The sequence below is a fragment of the Sylvia atricapilla genome, chromosome 3, assembly GCF_009819655.1.
Source record: "Sylvia atricapilla isolate bSylAtr1 chromosome 3, bSylAtr1.pri, whole genome shotgun sequence".
Taxonomy (NCBI): domain Eukaryota; kingdom Metazoa; phylum Chordata; class Aves; order Passeriformes; family Sylviidae; genus Sylvia; species Sylvia atricapilla.
The window spans coordinates 99,741,664-99,759,754 of NC_089142.1; the positions used below are offsets into that span (position 1 = coordinate 99,741,664).

Here is an 18,091-nt window from a genome sequence, read left to right on the forward strand (position 1 = left end):
TGACACTAAGACCAATGGATATTAAAAGAAAATGCTCAGCAGCAACAACTCACTCTCTCCCTTTTCTGGGTCTTTAGGAATGACATCAGAGAACCTCACTGTGGTTACATCCAAGCATTCCTCTTAGATCATTCCTGGACCCAAGCCTTCCAGTTAAAAACTGCAGCATAATTGGCAGCGTGCAACCTAAGGAGAACCTGCTCTGCCCACCTCTTGCTGGCAACAGTGAACACATCCAGGCTAACTTTAGCAGAAACACACAACAGAAATCTCCCCAGCATTCCCAATACCAATAGGAATGGAGTCTGATCTTGAAAGCATAAATTACCAGGGCCTGCCTGCAGAGATAGCTCCACTGCTAGCCATCAAGCAGATTTGTATTTTTTCCAATACCCAAGAGCATTGCTGCAATTAAACCAGCAATTTCTTACCTTATACTGACAGGCAACACAGATTAGCCACGATCATGACCTGTATATACTAAAAGGCGGCTTTCATGACCAGTCACTCTCAAACAAAACAGAGCCCATTTCTTTATTTTCTTCTTGGGAATTTAATAAACTAGGGCATTCAAAAAACTAGAGTATATTGCTGATCCTTTCAGTAGTTGCCTTCTCTTCCTACCTCCTTTTGAAAAGCCAAGTACTTCAAAACTGGACATTCTTCTTCAGCTAAGATCCCAGCAGAACTGTGCAAACATCAAACTTTTCCTCCTCTGCCACCCCTGTGTTGTCAGTGCATCCCAGATTGATGCCTGTCTGTGTCTGCAGCAAATTGCAATCAGCTGTAACTTCCCAATCTTTTCTGTCGAACTACTTCTAGGCCACAATTATTCCTCATTTTATAGCTGTGCGTTTGATTTTTCCATCTTAAGGTACAGGAATCGGCGCTTTCCTTTGTAGAAATTCATCTTCCTGATTTCAGATTATTTCTCCACTTTATCAAGCTCATTTTGAATTTTAATCAGTTCTCCACAGTGCTTGCAACCCCTGTCTCCCCTCCTCCCACACTAGCACAGCTTGGTGTCATCATGTACCACACTACAGCTGTGACAAGGAGACGTGCTGGTGGTTTTTTTGAGTTTGAATATGCAGTGAAAAGCAAGGGGAAAAAAGAAAATCAATGCTTAAAGAATGTCAGTTTAAATAGCCAGCACAATATTCAAAATGTAGATTAGGAATAAAACCCCAGAAACCTTAAATATCTTCCAAAGGAGCATCTCTCAGCTGAGCACTAAGTTGTGACAAGTTTTTAGCTCTGGGCAAGACATTGCCCATTAACTTAGCCCTTGCCTATCTTTAAGTATACCTATCTTTACCTATCTTTAAATATACAACCACATTAATAAAGAAATATAACCAAGGGACTTTCTGTATTTATTTATGGATGAGGCAATATGTGACGGATAACATGAGTTTTGCAGCACTTTTAGTCTTGTTTCCATCTTAATTATTATATGTTTCCTGGAAAGAAATACCCCAATCATACAGCCATGGTTTCATTATTTCCTCTGTATTATCCACTGATTTTTTAGAATGTACTAACAGCAGAGCCATCTTCTTTTAGTCTTAGAGTACATACTCAGGTGTTTTTCTAGGCAAGCAATTAGAAAACTGGAAAGTCTTACAAAACGTTCCTCTGTATTGTTCCACGGAGAGCCAATCTAGAAGCACCAAACAACTGCAGCATCCCATGGCACTACTACAGCCAAGAGTTACTGCCCACTCTTGCAAAGTGACTTCCAGATGTATACACAAAGTCTTGCAATTAAAAGAAAATAAAAATCCTCACATGGGAAGTCACCTCCAAAAACCAGCATAGTTGCTGTCCTACAAACAGACCATGCACATGCATATATGCTTCCCACTAAAACCCAACTTTTTCCTGACCAAGGGTGGGCAATTTGACATTAAAACATGCTTTATATGAGCTTAATTAGGAATTTCATAGCACATTCACCAAAACGTCAAAACCCCATTTGCTTTGGAAACAAGCAATAAAAAATTCCCTTGCCTTTTCCTGTTTACTACTTAGTTCTTCTGTCCAAAACACTACAGAAACCTGGGATATCAGGGAACACTCTCTGGGAAGGAAATAAACCAAAACCAACTTGTCAAATGGGACTCCCTGCTGCTGCCTACCATGTGCTGCTCTAGTGAGCTGCATCTGCTCAGCTATTAAACATTGTGATGAGTGTGATACCGACAGCAGTGGCATTATCAAATATGCTGAGTGGTTATTAAGGGTCTCTAGAATAATCTTTTCACTTTTTGTTTTGGTTGGTAGAAGTTACTGTAAAGTAGCTTCGTGTATGATAATGCTCTTTGTGCTTGTTCCTAAATGAGAAGGTACTGCTACATAATCCACTTGACAGCCTTAAAAGTCCCATCTGCTATGCTAGGAAAATGCTGAGTACTTTTGCTCCAGGAACTCTCCATTGTTCCCTGGAATTCATTGGGTCAGGGAAAAAAGCCCCAAATGGGGAACAAGGACATTAATGGGGTTTCACAGCAGACAGGAAGAACGCAGTCTGTTGCACTCAGTTTGTAGGCAGTAAATTGCAAGTCCATCAAGGGGAAGGGCTGGACTAAAATAAGAGATTCTGCACCCAAAGTGGAGCGTGATGATTTCTGCTGTAATGCTCATCCTTCAACCCAGAGGCCTGGGATGAAGAGTACCTGACCCAATGGTGGAATAACAGAGGAAAGAATTCCCAGTACGGGCAGCTTTCCTAGTCCACAAAGAATGTGTAATGCTGCAGCAGGAAGTGTGATTTACATCTCCCTGAGGGAACATCTGGACTTACATTTCACCCTTGACTGAGCATAGATCATCACCTAGAAATTCCAGCACAAGAAGTTAAAACCACGTTAGTAGTTTTACGCTGCTGCACTGAAGGCTTTGGGGTAATTTCACGGAGAACTGGCAAAACTGAAGGGCTGTATCTTTTCTTTGTTCCTCAGCATCTCTTATTCAACGTAAACTAGGTAATTATCGAGAGCCAGGAAACGCATGAGTCAGTTCCTTCAGCTAATCCACCCTCTGAAGCATTAGCATGTTTCAGTGTAAATGGGTTTTCACAAAACAGCAAGATATTTAAGCCTCTCCAAACACTTAACAGGGAAACTCACCTGTTAGCGGGATTGTTACATTAGACATAAGCCACCAGAACGGTGACAGTATCAGTTCATTAAATCTTTATCCTGTCTGTTATTGTTACAGGAATTCCTCTGAGTGGTATTATGATCTAAGAAAAAAAAAAAAAAAAAGACTTAACAGCAGCAGCAGCCCACTGTCAAGTGGGAAGAATCACCACTAGATTCAAAGGGAGCTCAAATATTGTATTGTACACCTAAGGTTGTTTCTGAGAGAGAAAGCAATAGGCTGCTCAGTGTTCCACCAGCAGTGGAGATGCACTGGTGTCAAGAGTGGCAAGCTCAGGTGAGAGAGACCATGATTAAAATACCATAGGCAAGTAAGTGAAAAGAAGATGAAGATACAACTGGCAGCCAGGGTTTCAGAAAACACAAATAAATTCCCTGCTCTGGCTCTGTTTCCTGCATTCAAAAACCCTGGTGCAATGAGCTAGTGCCAAAGACTCCAAAAGTTAAGTAATTGGAAGAGGGTGGGAGGTAATAAAACCCTGTGTCCAGTTCCACCCTTCGCTACACCCACCCAGTGATTTTATTCCATTTCCTCCTCACTAATACAGTGGTGTAAGGAAACAGAGAAAAAAGCTCAAGACCATGAAACAGTCTAGAAGGAGAACAGCAAACTAGCATTAAATATGAAAAGAAGTTTTCAATTTGGTGATGACACTGAGGCTTCACAGAGCAAAACCTGAATTAAGTGGTCTAATTAACTAATTGTGAGTTACAATTAAGGTAGTATCTCACAAGACCAGAATAGTATTAAGATGAGTTTTCCTTATTTGCACAAAGTGATTAACTATATTAGCAGTATTTACTTAAACAGATGACTGAAGGAAAGCAGCAGGCTCTGTAAAATTGTTTCTGCACCTCACCTTCCCGCAGTAGTTTTGCGGCTTGATGTAGATCCTGTTCGTACTTACTCACATTTCTGCAATATTTCCAAACAAATCAATAGTGGAAGCGGTGGGATGAGAATGACTTGGAGTTACGATCAGAATCTGTTCAGGTCACCAGCAGCACTTTTGCCCTCATCTTGTTCTGCATCAGTAGGCTAATCACTCTCACTGGTATTAAAAATAATACTGTTCTCTCTGCATGTCCACTGAAAAACCCCTGCACTGGTACTTTGCGCTGCAGCGCACACTTCATCCTTATCCTCACTCAGAGCTCATAAATTTAAGAGACAGGGAGTTAATGGCCTAGATCTTGGATTCTGGCTTTTATTTTTAGGAAACAAACCCTGATGTGTCCTGTGCAAACCTTCAGTGGTCAACAGCAGTCTGAAAGTCACTGCTTATTCAAGCTGCCATTAGGAGCTAAAAGCATAGTCTAGGATATGCTGAATATGATGCCATTGCTCCAGTTTATCTCTTTTCCCCGCCCCCCCCCCCAGACCACACATTGTCAGCCGAAAGTGCCTGAAACCTGTCTCCAGCTTGCACTCTCACGGCTTCTGACACGCTGGGTACACATGCCTTCCACTTGGTGTTGAGCCAGGCATGCCCAGCAGGGAGGAGGGAGTACAAATCCTCTTGTGCTTCTCTAAAATTAGACAAGAACCAGGCAGGAATAAACTTGGAAATATTGTCAGGGCTGACTCTCCTACATGTCTAGGTATAACAAACTGCATATGCTTATTTTATATATATATATAAAATAATATAAGCATATAATATGGATGCTATTATATCGATATCTAAATATAATAAGCAGAATATTACCCCCATAGGATAAGTGGATAAAAGTAGTCTGCTCTTGGATTTCACTCTCAATCCAGAGCTCTCATTCTCCAAATAATCACAATAATTTCCTACATTTCAGTTCCTTCTTCATTTAGATGATCAGCCAGTTTACAGTGAACACCTCAACAGCTCTGCTACTTCAAATAGTCAAGAATCCTTTTAATCTCAATAGAGTTGCTAAAATGCTTCCTAATTTTTCATCGTCGCTTTTTATACATGGCAGTGTTCTGGGAGAGTTGGTGCCAAGTTATTAAAATATCTGCAACCTTCATATACAAGGATGTTGGCTAGTAGCCAGCACCAGAATTTTGAATTACAAGTATGTGATTAGATAATGATGGATCTAAAACGTCAATGAGAGGAGATAACATTAACTAAGAAAGGTGGGAGGCAATATGGTCTATTTATTTATCTGTTCCTCATAAACTAATTCCTGTGTCCTCCTTCCTGAAGCCAGAAATTCATTATTTATATGTGAGAAGCCTTGACACCAAAGAATTACCTCCTAATTCTGGCCACATGCTTATTTGCTTTGTTGTTGGTGCTTTTGTTTTTTAATTAAGCGGAACTTCTCAATGGTTCTCATCAACAAGTTCTTCCACATGCGTACACCATACAGTCACCACCTGAGGTTACTCCCCTGTTCCTTCCCATGCCTCATTTCATGGGAAAGAAAAGGTATGCAATCCCTGAGACTCCTGGATGTTTGCCATCTGCTTGCAGTGGGATTCACTGGCACTGCTGAATTTGCACAATACACGATTTTGTGTTTGAGGACATGGCACAAGAAAGGGTTGGGGAACAAGAGAAAGAGAGAGAGAAAGAAATAATCCTTGAAAATATGACTGGATGTAATCCATAGAGTACTTCAGAGCTTTAAAAGTGACAATGTAAAAAATTAGAGGAGTTTTATGAAGAGGTCATGAGCCTCTTCAAGTTTGTGCTAATTAAATATGCTTGGTCTTGTGCTTGCTTTTCCAAATTGGTCCACTTGAATTCTTAAAAATGCAGAGTTTTTGTTATTAATATAACATGACATTAATATAACTTAAGCAGCTCTTACAACAAAGGTTAAATTTCCAGTGTAATTTTGAGATATGCAGGATTAGAAGGGAATTTAGAATCCACTACCTGATTTGATAACTTCATATAAAAGGGAGTTTAGAATCCACTACCTGATCTGATAACGTCGTACAATGCCACAGCCACATGCAATTCTTTTCATAGTTTTTTCAGCTGATTCTGATATATGTGGGCACACCAGAAGTGTTTTAAAGATCTACCCACCTTCAGCCAGGCTTTGCACCTTTTCTAGAAGGAAACACTTGAGGAGGTTCATCATTGTTGACGGCTGGAGCATTGTGCCACTTACATGGTATTTTAGCTGGGAAGTTGGGTCCTACTGACTGTGCCATTTTCTCTGGTCAAGGGGCTGGCAGGTGGTGACCCCATTACACAGCATGCTTTTTTGGGAAGGAAGCTTGTATTCTCCCAAAAGCCCAAAAAGAGCAGGATGCATAAAGGAGTTATTTGCCAGATAGAGGGAAGCAAAAGTTTCTATTTTATCCCAAGATAGAGGAAGAAAATGAAAGGAGCTGCCTCCCTCAAGCAGATTTCTAGGCTGAGGAACCAGGCAATCAACTGGGAGAGCAGACCTGACACACTGGACCTCCCATAAAACTTCAGGATATCTCCTTGAAGTGCTCCATGATGGCAGCCAGAGTAAAACTGCTTAAATAAAATTCCATTCATATTTTTCATACAGTAAGGTCTGTTCTGGGCCAGAATTAGCCCATTTCCATAACCTTCTCTCAGCAATTTGGCCTGTTTATGGCAAGAACAGACCACAGTTGCTCAATGTGCATTAACAGATTGTGCAGAGTATTCAAGTTGAGGCATTAACAAATAGCTTATATAATAAAAGCCTTTTTCAGAGCTTTTTAATCTTTGTCTCTCCTAATACAAAAGAATGACTTAACTGCATGGTTTCAAGGCATGACTTGACCATCTCAGTGATTAATTTATTTTCTTTCCTACAAAGTTAGATCTTTAACCTGATCAGTGAGGTAAATGATTGCTGCATTTAGCACAAATTCCCTAGATTAATTCACTGCTCCCATTCTAATTAACTTAATGTTTGTGTGCATTGAATTGCATTCTCACCTGCCTGTCTAGTCCCATAAATGAGTCTTCTTTGATTGCACTGCCTTTTTTTTTTTTTTTAATTCAAACCCATAAGCAAGTATGGAAATCCTTCTTCCATAGTAACATTTGTCAGTTTAAAGTTTAACATAGAGTCTGGTTGTTGAGTTTTTTGCTCCCCAAAGAAACCAATCACTGTCCATAATAAATTAAACTTCCTATAGCATTTTACATTCACATATATAAATGTAAAAAGAAATCACAAATAAATATCCCATGTATAAGGATAATAAAGAAATATCAAATAATAACAGAATTCTGGATTAGCCTTATGAAATTTTCTTGTGCTTCAAGGTAGCAGAATATTAAAAATCTCAACTCTGAAAACATAATGGTCTGAAGTCTTTCCAGGTCTCCAAAGTGATCCCTGATGCCCACTTAACTGGTGATGAGGATGACCTGGTTTTCAGAGGTGCTGACTACATTCAGCTTCCATTGACTTTAGTCACTGTTGTGCATGTTCAGCATTTGTGAAATACCAGATTTCTGAAAAATAGGTCTGCCCCCCCTTTTTTTTTTAATTCCTTCCCGGATGTGAATAACTCAATTTTAAACTCATTACTGTTTCATGAATATACAAGCCACCACTGGCCCTCGCAAAGCTTTGCTTTCCATAGGTATGCATATAGTAATAAGGAATTCTAGATTTGAATGATGATTAGAAGAAATAATATTCTAGAAATACTATTTTTAAAATATTATTAAACTCTTCCTGGGAAAAATTAATTCACTCCAATACAGATCACTAAAATCAAAGGTACTATTATCATCAATCTCATGAAAGTACATCCAGCTCTCTAGGAACTGATCCAAATACAACCAAGTCAATAAAAATCAATTGATTTTCCATTAGACATTAAACCCAAGACATGTAAAGTATTCAAAAGAGAATAACAAATGCATTTATCATAAAATATTGCAGTTCTTTCCCTGGTACACTCAAACACAGAATTCTGATCCTCACTTGAGTTTTTCTCTTTCTGTTCACTTGAGGGAAGGTCATTATACTTGCATAAGTTAAAACTATCCATATTTTATGGATATGTACAATAAAGTCTAAGAGAGTCAGCTATTAAAAGCCTGGTGTAGCAGACTACTGCATATGTATAATTAAGAGACAGAGAGAAGGGAGTAGGAAATAATACCAATCTTAAGTTTTCTGAAAGTTAAAAAAATTCAAATAAAAAGACATAATTTCTACAATACATATTTTAATATATGTAGTATGTAAATATTTGGGACAAAGAGCATGAACTGAATTTACTCATGATCCAAACTATTTTCTGTAAGATATACAATCTTTCCTCTCCCATGACTGTTCACCTCAGTCATTAATTGTAACTCTGAAGGCCTCACAAGCACATCTTGGAAGTCTAAGGACAACACTGATTAATCCATCATGCCAGTAATGCTACATCTTCACAGTATTTCAGGTTAATTGTGTTGTGCCTTGCATATATTGATACCATCTGTTTTAACCATACCATACTTTTTCAGATAATGTGTTGGCGTTAGAACATCTCTTGAAGTAGTTTTCCATGCTTTATCATCACAGTGTTAATCTTAGTGTTTTCCCTAAAATATTGTTTCTTACTGACATGAAATAGAATGAAACAAAAAAAAATATCTACTACAATCTACCCTGAGTTTTATTTCTTTTTTATTTTGATATGTTTTCTATATCCTAAGTATAGACAATCTCTCACTGGAATCACAGAGCTTTCCTCCTGGAGAGGGTTAGGAGAACATTTAAAACAAGATTACGTCTGCCTTATTCCTTATTGTAGACCTCTGAATGTTTCCTATCAGAATGACCATCACCATTTCATATAATACAGCAAGTCTATACCTCTAAAGGAGATTAATTAGTACATTCAATCCAGCTTGAGTTAGGAGAAGTGACCAGTTCAGCTTAAGTAGCTCGTGTGCCCTAGGCTGGGTATCTTCTCTGGAATGCCAAAGCTTTATATTTTTGAAGCTCTGCTGACCTTATTCTCCTTACAAAGTTCTTGTTCTCAACTTCAAAACCAGTTATCACTATAAAAACAGCTGCTTTGTGCTCCGCAAATACTTTGATTTTCAAACAAATGACACAGACAAAGACACAGAAACTGCTGATTCTTTCCATCAGGCATAAAAAAATGTAGCATTTTGTTATAAAGTCTTTCATTTTAACAATGAAAGATGAAAACATGGTATAATTTACATATTTTTTTATAATGCTTGAAGTCTGTTAATGGAAGTATGTCCTTCTTCTCAAACAGAGAAAATAGCCCTTGTGCAACACAGGAGAATTACAATTTCCTATGCTACCAGCATTGACAGAAAGAGCAATTTAACAGGACTTCTTAGCCCTCTGAGGTGATATCTTTGTCTAACTTCACTTTGTTCCTCACCATAGGAAAGTCAAAAATCTGAAGTAGCAACAACACAGTGCCTGTGGAAGACAATGACATTCATATATTTGTACACTTTGCTTTCTAATGACTTGGGATAACGGTGAGAAGAGAAGAACAGTGGAGGTAGGAACAGGAGTCACTGACAGAATTACCTAAGGGCACTAGAAGTCAGACAGAAAGTTAAGGACAGGAGTGCACACGTTAATTAATCAAACCCTGCATGAAAAACTGCTGCCTTTTTCCATGTGACATGGAGAGGGATGCAGACCATGTCATGAAGAGAGGAAGAAAAGGAAGCTTGCAGTAATTATCAGAGCTATCTGTCCTTCATTTATCCATCAACAAGAGAGGAACTGGCAGTAGACTTTCAGGTACCATATCTATTTCCTCTTGAACTATATCTCCCAGCAGAGACAGCACAGGAGACCACTTCCATATGAGAAGTCAAGTGATTGAAATGAAAGCTAATTGCTGCAGCTCTGGATGACTAAAACATTTTAAATACCTTTCCTGAAGTACTGTGTTGCATATATATCATGCACACAAACAGTTCTTTATATTTATTCTGCTACAGCACAGGCAGAGTTTTAAAATAATCTATCTTGGAATTTGAAATATTTGCACTGGAACTGTTAAGTGCCTGGTAGCAATGCAGACTACACATTTTTAAAAATATTTCTCATAACAATGGTTATTTGGAGAGGCTAAATGATTACTGTAACTAAATATGTTCCTAACCTAACACCAAAGCTGTGATTCAGATGATCAAGCAGCAATTTTTAAACTCAGAATTTGTTACAAGCTTGATTTCATTATTAGGTTTACATTGTCTTTAAGTAAACAGAATAATAAAGAGGGCAAGCACACACTGAAGTACCATAATATAACCTGTAATTTCCTCTTCCATTTCTAGAATGAAGAAGGTTAAGAGCAAGCTACCTCAAAGCTCTCAAGCACAAACATGCTACTGAGGGCTATAATCTAAATTTTTTTAGAGCAATAGTTCCACTGCAACTCTTTTTGCCACCACAAGCAGCTGAGTTATCCATGCACAGTGCATCTCAAGGTACACAGGCACTTTTTGCTCATGCATATTCATGGCACAAACAGGTGAGTGGCTACATGCAAAAGAACATGCAGAATTAAACACTTCCCTCCTTCTAGTTTTATTCCCTTCCATTATCCATAGCATGTTTCTGGTTGTTTAGTAGAGAAGACACTCTGGATGGCATCTCAACATTGGTGAAAAAGGAGGTCTTGAATGACAAACCCCTCTCACTGTTTTTATTACAGCTGGTTTAACCCAGTAGCTGCCAATATGGAATTAACTATTAACTATTTTTCAAATATAACACAAATATAACACAAATATAACGTAGACCTCTCTGTTTCTCTGTTCTCTTCATTTTTGTAACTGTGATATCTCACAATATCTTTCTGAACTAAAATGGATGCCAGGTGAAATTCTCAGAAGTATCTGCTGTTCAACTGACTTTATTGAAATATATGGCCTTTGGTGTCACAAGTGCTTTTGAAAATACTGCCTTTCAACTTCCCTTTGAATACTATCCTTATTTGAATTAGATTCCAGGAAATGATATCCCAGTAATTTTCCAAGCTGTATCTATCACTGATAACCCTTATAGAAATCCTTGCCAAATGTCTTAGGATTTCAGGTCAATTCCTCAGGGTCTCCACTCTTGGGACAGACTACATTGAAGCTGCTTTCAGGTCAAACCTCATTCTAGTGAAATTTCACACAGTTACCATTTGCTCTGAAGCAGAGCAGGCTTCAGGGAGATTCCCAAAGTCCCTTGCAATGGCAGCAGGGGGAGGCCAATATCACCTCACCTCAATGATAAAAGGCTTTGCTGCTTCACAGAAATTTCAAAGAACCACTAAAGTATAATGTATCATTTTCCCTATTAAGCTGGTAGTGTTTCTGACCATAGAAAACTCTCAATTATTCTTTTATCATCTTTTCCTACAGCATGGGTATAGGAAAGTTATTTGAGAAAGAAAAAAATAATATGAAAAACCACAAACATTTATGAGCAAGCAATATTTTTTTATCTCAAATTCATCATTAAGGAATATAATGTTTGCTTTAAAATAGAAATATCATGGCTAGATGGAAGAGCAAACAAATATTATAGTTTTGATAGACTTCAGGTATAGCAAAATTGCAAGGAAAACATTCCTTTGTATGCTAATGAACAAGAAAAAACTGTAAGAAAGTAATAACTCTGTTGACCACAGAGGGTGGGCTTGCTCTGAGACCGCAAATAAAGAGGTAAATTATAACAAGGCACCCGGTGTTTGCAAAGCAAATATTTAAATTCTATCTAGCAACACAATACTTGCCTTGAAATATGCAGGCTCTCACTTTTTCTGGCACCTGGGAGAAGTTGCTTGGTTCACATTTTTAAACTAAGAATACAGAATACCAGCCAACTATCTTGTCCATGTGATTCAATGTAAGATAAGGGTATAGACAACCTCTGAATTTTATTTAGGGTTTTCTTTCTTTATTTATTTACTCAAGCCAGTAAATAAATAAAAAAATCACCATTGTGCACAATGTAAGAGAGCCTTTGCAGAAAAAAGGAGTCTGTGAAGATTGAATACCATAATCTCATCTAATTTTTAAAATTATTACTGCTGAATGTTTTCTGAGGGTAAAAGTGTAATAGGTTATAGATCAATAAGTAATTTCATTCAAAAGAAACTCAACTGTTCCTGAAAGTAGAGTCATTCTCAAATAAAAATCAAACTAACACATTAACAAAGTTCAGACTAATCTAAACAACAAAATTTTATACTGCTCTAGTTATGTTTTTCTCAATTGATCATTTATTTATGATGCCATAAAACGCCATATGCTTTCAATTTTGATTACTAGTTCCTTGCTTTAAGGCAACTGAAATTACTTTTTAAGACTTCCTAGCCTGACAGTCTTTCTTTCTGCTTAAGATTTACCACCACAAAAGAATGGTGAAATCAGAGGACAAATTCTAATATTAACAATAAGCACAGTCAGCTGTGATACACTGCAATTCCACCATTAGATTCCAGATTAAATCCCGCAGGATAAACATACCTTCCTCTGAAACTGCTAAATTCTGTTCCATGTAATTACACTGCAACAAACTGCTCTATCTGTACAGGTATCCCAATATGATTTAATTGAAAAGCCATGAAAAGTAGTACTGTAGCAAATAAAAGGCATTTTGACTATGTCTGTGACCCCGTACAACACCATATGCAATAAACCAGTACCATTTAGTTCACTATTGACCCCACAAAGTTCATTAACTGCTATAATTACATTCAGATAAAATAAATTTAAACCCCACAAATGCAAGAATAACCAAGAAAAGGAGAAATCTCACACCTTTGGGTGCTGATACTTACGATATGCAGCTCTAAATAATCTCCAAGGCCAGTAGAACTGTCCACTCGCACCAGCACAGCCTCTTTTTGCACAGTGCTAAACCCTATTGCCAGTCTGTCTGCTCGAGTGCTCGGCCGGTCGTTGGGAGGCCACGTGTAAGTGATTTGTCCACCACCTTTACTAAAGATATACGTTGTCCCCGCTGTCAAAAAGAAAAAAAGAAAAAAAAAAGAAATAAACATATTTAGCCCATTGCACCTGTGCAAAACCACGTGGAAATCATATGCCCTACAAAAATCAGGTTCTCACATAGTAAATGGATTCATAAGGCTGCATTTCAATGTGAAGAGGTCTTTATCTCTAAAAATTATGCAGCAAGTGAAATATTAGTGGATTTTATATTGTGCAATCAGCACTGAATATAACTTAATTGCAAAGGAAATGACTTGAAATACCAGAACTCTGATTCAGAAATGCATATCTGTTTGGAAGAACTCTTTAAGCTTATACACGATGAACATATTTCTGTGATGTGTAGAACAGGGATGAGTTAAACCAAATGCTTTCCTCAACTGGACCTATGTGGAGAAATCAAGTAATTACAGTTGCCTCATGGCTGACAAAAAAAAATGCAGCTACTTATTTACACAATGAAAATGATACATGATGGTGGCCAGCAGAGCAAGATGTTAACAAATACATTCAGATAAGACTTTTACAGATCTGAGGTTTATCATCTTGTGACAGATGGGGATAACAAGTGGAAACATACTTGTCACGTCAGGACAAAGAGATTAGTCTAGCATCTGAGTTAGCAATGGCTTATTTGCATAATGCTCAATGTACATCTTTTAAAAGTGGAAATCTTTACACATTATATTCAGGATGCACTTACAAAATCTATAGTCTGTTTGAAACAAGTGTTGTAATCCAAAACCACTTAGCACTCAGGTGCTTAGCTTCATCACCGGCATATTTCCTCAGAATTAAAATAGCAGCAGATCCGGACATTTCCATTTAAAACTCTTATCTTAACAACAGCAACAGCATAGAGCAGGAAAATCGTGCATGCATTTGATCTTTCATTGGAAAAGTCACTACAAGCTGTCTACTTTTCTATGAGGATAGGTCAAAGCTTAGGGAGATAGGTTAATGTACTGTAAATATAGAAGTCTAGTTTTACTATCTGTCCTAAACCATCTCAAAGTGTGGCTACTCTCAATTTTATTGCATTTTACCTATTTTTATTATATTTTATCTATTTTATTAATTAGCTAATGATAGGACAAGTTGGAATATTTTTAAACTAAAAGAGAAAAGATTAAATTAGATACTAAGAAGAAATTCTTTACTCCGAATGTAACGAGGCATGAGAACAGGTTGTCAAGAGAAGTTGTGGAGACCCCATCCCTGGAAGGTCAGGCTGGTGGGGCCTTGAGCAACCTGAACTAGTGGGTAACATCCTTGCCCATGGCAGGGGGGTGGAACTCGATAATATTTAATGTCCCTTCCAAGCCAAACCATTCCATGATTCTATAAGAAGTAATTCAGTTTATTTCACCCCATGCTCTCAACTCCATACTTTCCAAGTCCATGTAAGGAGACAGTGCAAAACAACATATTTGCCATTTTCTTACTCTTTGTCAAGGTCGACCAAAAATGCTGTTAGCATATAAAGGGATCTAAAATCCCTTGAACACGTGAACTTTTAAAGCCAAAGTCAAGAACGACTGTACAGTTACACAACTTGTTCAACTCCCAGATGTCCCAAAATCTTACTCTACTGCTGAGCAAGACTGCTTTGCATTAGTTGTAATGCAAAAAAAGACACTTGGTCTTTTTTAAAAGATCCCATGTAATTATTTCTAACATCACTTTTTCTTTATGGAATTACATGCCTATTAATTAGGGCCTTTTTCCAGTGCCATCAACCTGTAATAACTTATGTACTGTGCATACCACAAATATCATTTTATATTAATACAATTGTGGGATAGTTTCACTGTGCTTCAAATAGATCTGCTGGTTTTTCTAGTGATGCCAAAATACAAACCAGCATGTATTTCATGAGAGTTTGAGAACTTCTTCAGCAAAAACAAAGATAATACCAGGTATGCTATTTAAGATTTCACTTACACTTTAGGTGAAATTAGGTTTTATCTTTATTATACAGAGTTTTGCAAGAGTAGCGAAGATTGGTGCAGTGCCAGGGATTGGTAATGGATGTGGGCAAAAGGTGTCTGGTTTAGGAATGTGTGTGACAAAACCCTTCTCCTCCTGCTCTCCCACCCTTGCTTTCCTCCTGGGCAGTGGTCTGAAATGTACAATAATCTGCTGTGTGTCATTAATCTTCAGTTGCAATACATCCTGAAACAAAGACACATTAGACAGCTAATGTCACTGCTGATGGCCCCCAAGTTCTGCTCTTTGCTGTTACTGTTGACTTCAAATCTCCAGCTGATGAGTTGGGACCTTCATGGAGTTTATGTCCCTGTGGTGTCTGGAGTGAAAGGATTTGTTCTGTGTTGATGAAAAACTGAGGGCCTGATTCAAAGCTCATTAAAATCTGTGACAGCATTTCTGTTGGCTTCATAAAACATTGTGTCAGGTCATGAATGAGGTTCTTATAAGCAACAAAAATGAGAAGGCTAAGAAAAAACAACTCCTTACACCTCAGTGTCACAGATGGAGCTGTTAGAATCATCCCTAAGATTTAAGTGGCAGTGCATAATTCTCCTTTTCTTGTCTGTAACAGATGTGTTTATCCAATATAGAAGACAAGGAAAAAGCCTGCCAAGCATGGTGGAGTCATACTGAATACAATAACCCAGAAGTAAGTCCTCAGATCTAAACAATGAGAGGCTCTGCTGTTCTTATTCAGAGTGAATCTTTTTTGTTAAATACTGCCCTTCAAATCAACCAGGGAAGAGCCATTCATTCCATACTGCTGCTGCATTGAAGGCAAGGTCAATGTCAGTGGAGCTGGATAAATCTAGCTGTAAATCTTAAACTACATAGAATAAACATCAAAGTTAAAAAAGTACCCCTTTTCCACAAGAACATGCGGCTTATGGGTTTTTATGAGAAAGCTTTCTCTCGTTTATAACTGCCCATTTTGTAGCTCTTCGAAGTAACTGTGTGTCTGGTAAAAGACTAATTAATCCACGCTGATGAATACAGATCTGCCTCGGTCTGAGCTGTACGGGGAGTCACGTTCTTCGAATTTCCTGTATTAATTATGAAAAAAATAGGTCGGAAGCCATTTGGGAATAGATCCTCTGGTGTTTATATTTCAAGAAAGACAAATATAATAATGTAAAATTTATTACTCTGGGATTGATCTCAGCTTATAGCTCGACCTCCCATTAACTATTAAAAGCTAGAAACTGAGCAGTTGTTGGAAACAACCCTCCTTACTATCAGTTTTGGATATGGTAAGAAACAACAGAGGAAGCCTAATTCATTTGCTTCACAAAGGCTTTTATGCTCTCTGACAAACCTCATAATGTCTCTGCCGCTCTTTCAGGACACTGTCACGAAACCTCAGCCATCTCCCTTAGCTTGTGGCACTGTGTTGTTTGGGGTTTATCATCTTCAGAGAATTGAAAGCAGAGGGATTGTAATGTCAAAAATAGCAATGCCATCAGCACAGTACTTGTAAGCAGGCAACTCTGTAACAGTTCTATCTCTCAGCCACAGAATTTACTGCATAATTCTTTATGCTTCCATGCATCCACACAATGTTTAGGAAAAATATCCACACAGCTCTTTGAAATTCTTACCCATGAAAGCATGGTTCCCATTGTAACAAAACGCCAGTGGTCAAAATACAGTAATGTTTTTTAATGGCCTGGGTCTCTGAAGTCCTACTTGTTTGCAAAATTCTTCTTTATGAAACAGTGCATTCATTTCAGCACAGTCTGGCAGCAACTCAAGGACATCTGCTTACCTCTACAGTATTGAGCAGATAAATATTTTGTTTATAACCCATTCATTGTATTTATTATTGTTTATGACTGCAAAGCTTTTCAATATTTATTGCTCTGAAGTCACATTTGATGTAGCTTAATAGTTTGCTCAAATCAACAGCTTTGTGCCTTCCTCATGTTCATTCTGATTTTGAATTTGAGCTATGTTGCACTGAAGGATAATGTAAATAATTCCATTTATCCCACATAATGTAAGTAGCATAATGTTTCTTTTTCAACATTCACGCCAGGTTTCAGGTTTCGATGAAGTGAGTGCAGTGGCTTGATTGAGCTCTGGACCCTCACAAACTATGATTCCAGCACACTCTGTGACTGAAAAACTGAAGACTGAAGCCTGTGAAGTTCAGTAATGAAAACTATTAGCTGCACTTTCATTAATAGAAAAGCAATTTTTAGCCATTATTAAAAATATGAAGGTAAAGACTGCAAGTAACAAGGAATTACCCAATCGTGTAATTTTCTTCTTTCTGTATCTTATCAGTACTTCATTCTGGGCTACAATGTGAACCCTCTTATTCCCATCTGTAAGTAATTACTTGCATTGATAAACCTGCTGAATCTAGTGAGACTATGGCTCAGGCAGGCTACTATTAATGACCAAGAATGACGAATTTACAATATGAAAACATTATATATATATATATACACACATATATACATATATATATATACACACACAACTGTCCAAACATCTATATGAAGGGATTAATTATATTTCTATGTTCTGAGGAGCATATAAATATCCATAATTACACATTTTTACATATTCCTCTATGTGTTTTCAGTCTGCTCAAGCTGAAGTTCAGAAAAATACACAAAATTTCTGTACATATTTGTACAGACTTTCTAAGGTAAGTAATGGAAAGAATGCTTCAAGCCAGAAACATGATATGCCAGGGGAAGAGAGGGAGAGGAGAGTGTTCCAAAATAATCTGCTTGGTGGATTAAAATACAACCCTTCTGTATTGCTTCTTCCTAGACTTTGATATGTTATTAATTATTTACACAGAAGAGAGATGGTGTGCCACAGGGCTGAGGTGAGGAGGGTATGGCCATTAGGGTTAACCATGGGAAGGAGACGAGGAGATGGAAAGAGCTGCTGAAAGAAGTATTCTTGAAGAATTTCTGATACACTCTCTCCCACAAATCTGGGCAGAAGCCTGAATATAGATTGTAACTGCTCTCCTGCAAGAGCAGCTTCAGGTTATTTAAT

General features: G+C 37.8%; 1 protein-coding gene across 16 annotated transcripts in view; it reads right to left on the reverse strand.

Annotated features, from left to right (window-relative positions):
- The window catches only part of NRXN1 (neurexin 1), a 667,911-nt gene that overhangs the window by 195,305 nt on the left and 454,515 nt on the right, over nt 1-18,091 (reverse strand). For 15 of the 16 annotated variants that reach the window (XM_066316362.1, XM_066316361.1, XM_066316355.1 and 12 more), the window contains one exon: nt 12,910-13,091. In XM_066316362.1, the coding sequence (XP_066172459.1) occupies nt 12,910-13,091 (182 nt within the window). Of the gene's footprint in view, nt 1-12,909; nt 13,160-18,091 lie in introns of those variants that run through there. The other variant, XM_066316370.1, reaches the window with a different exon arrangement.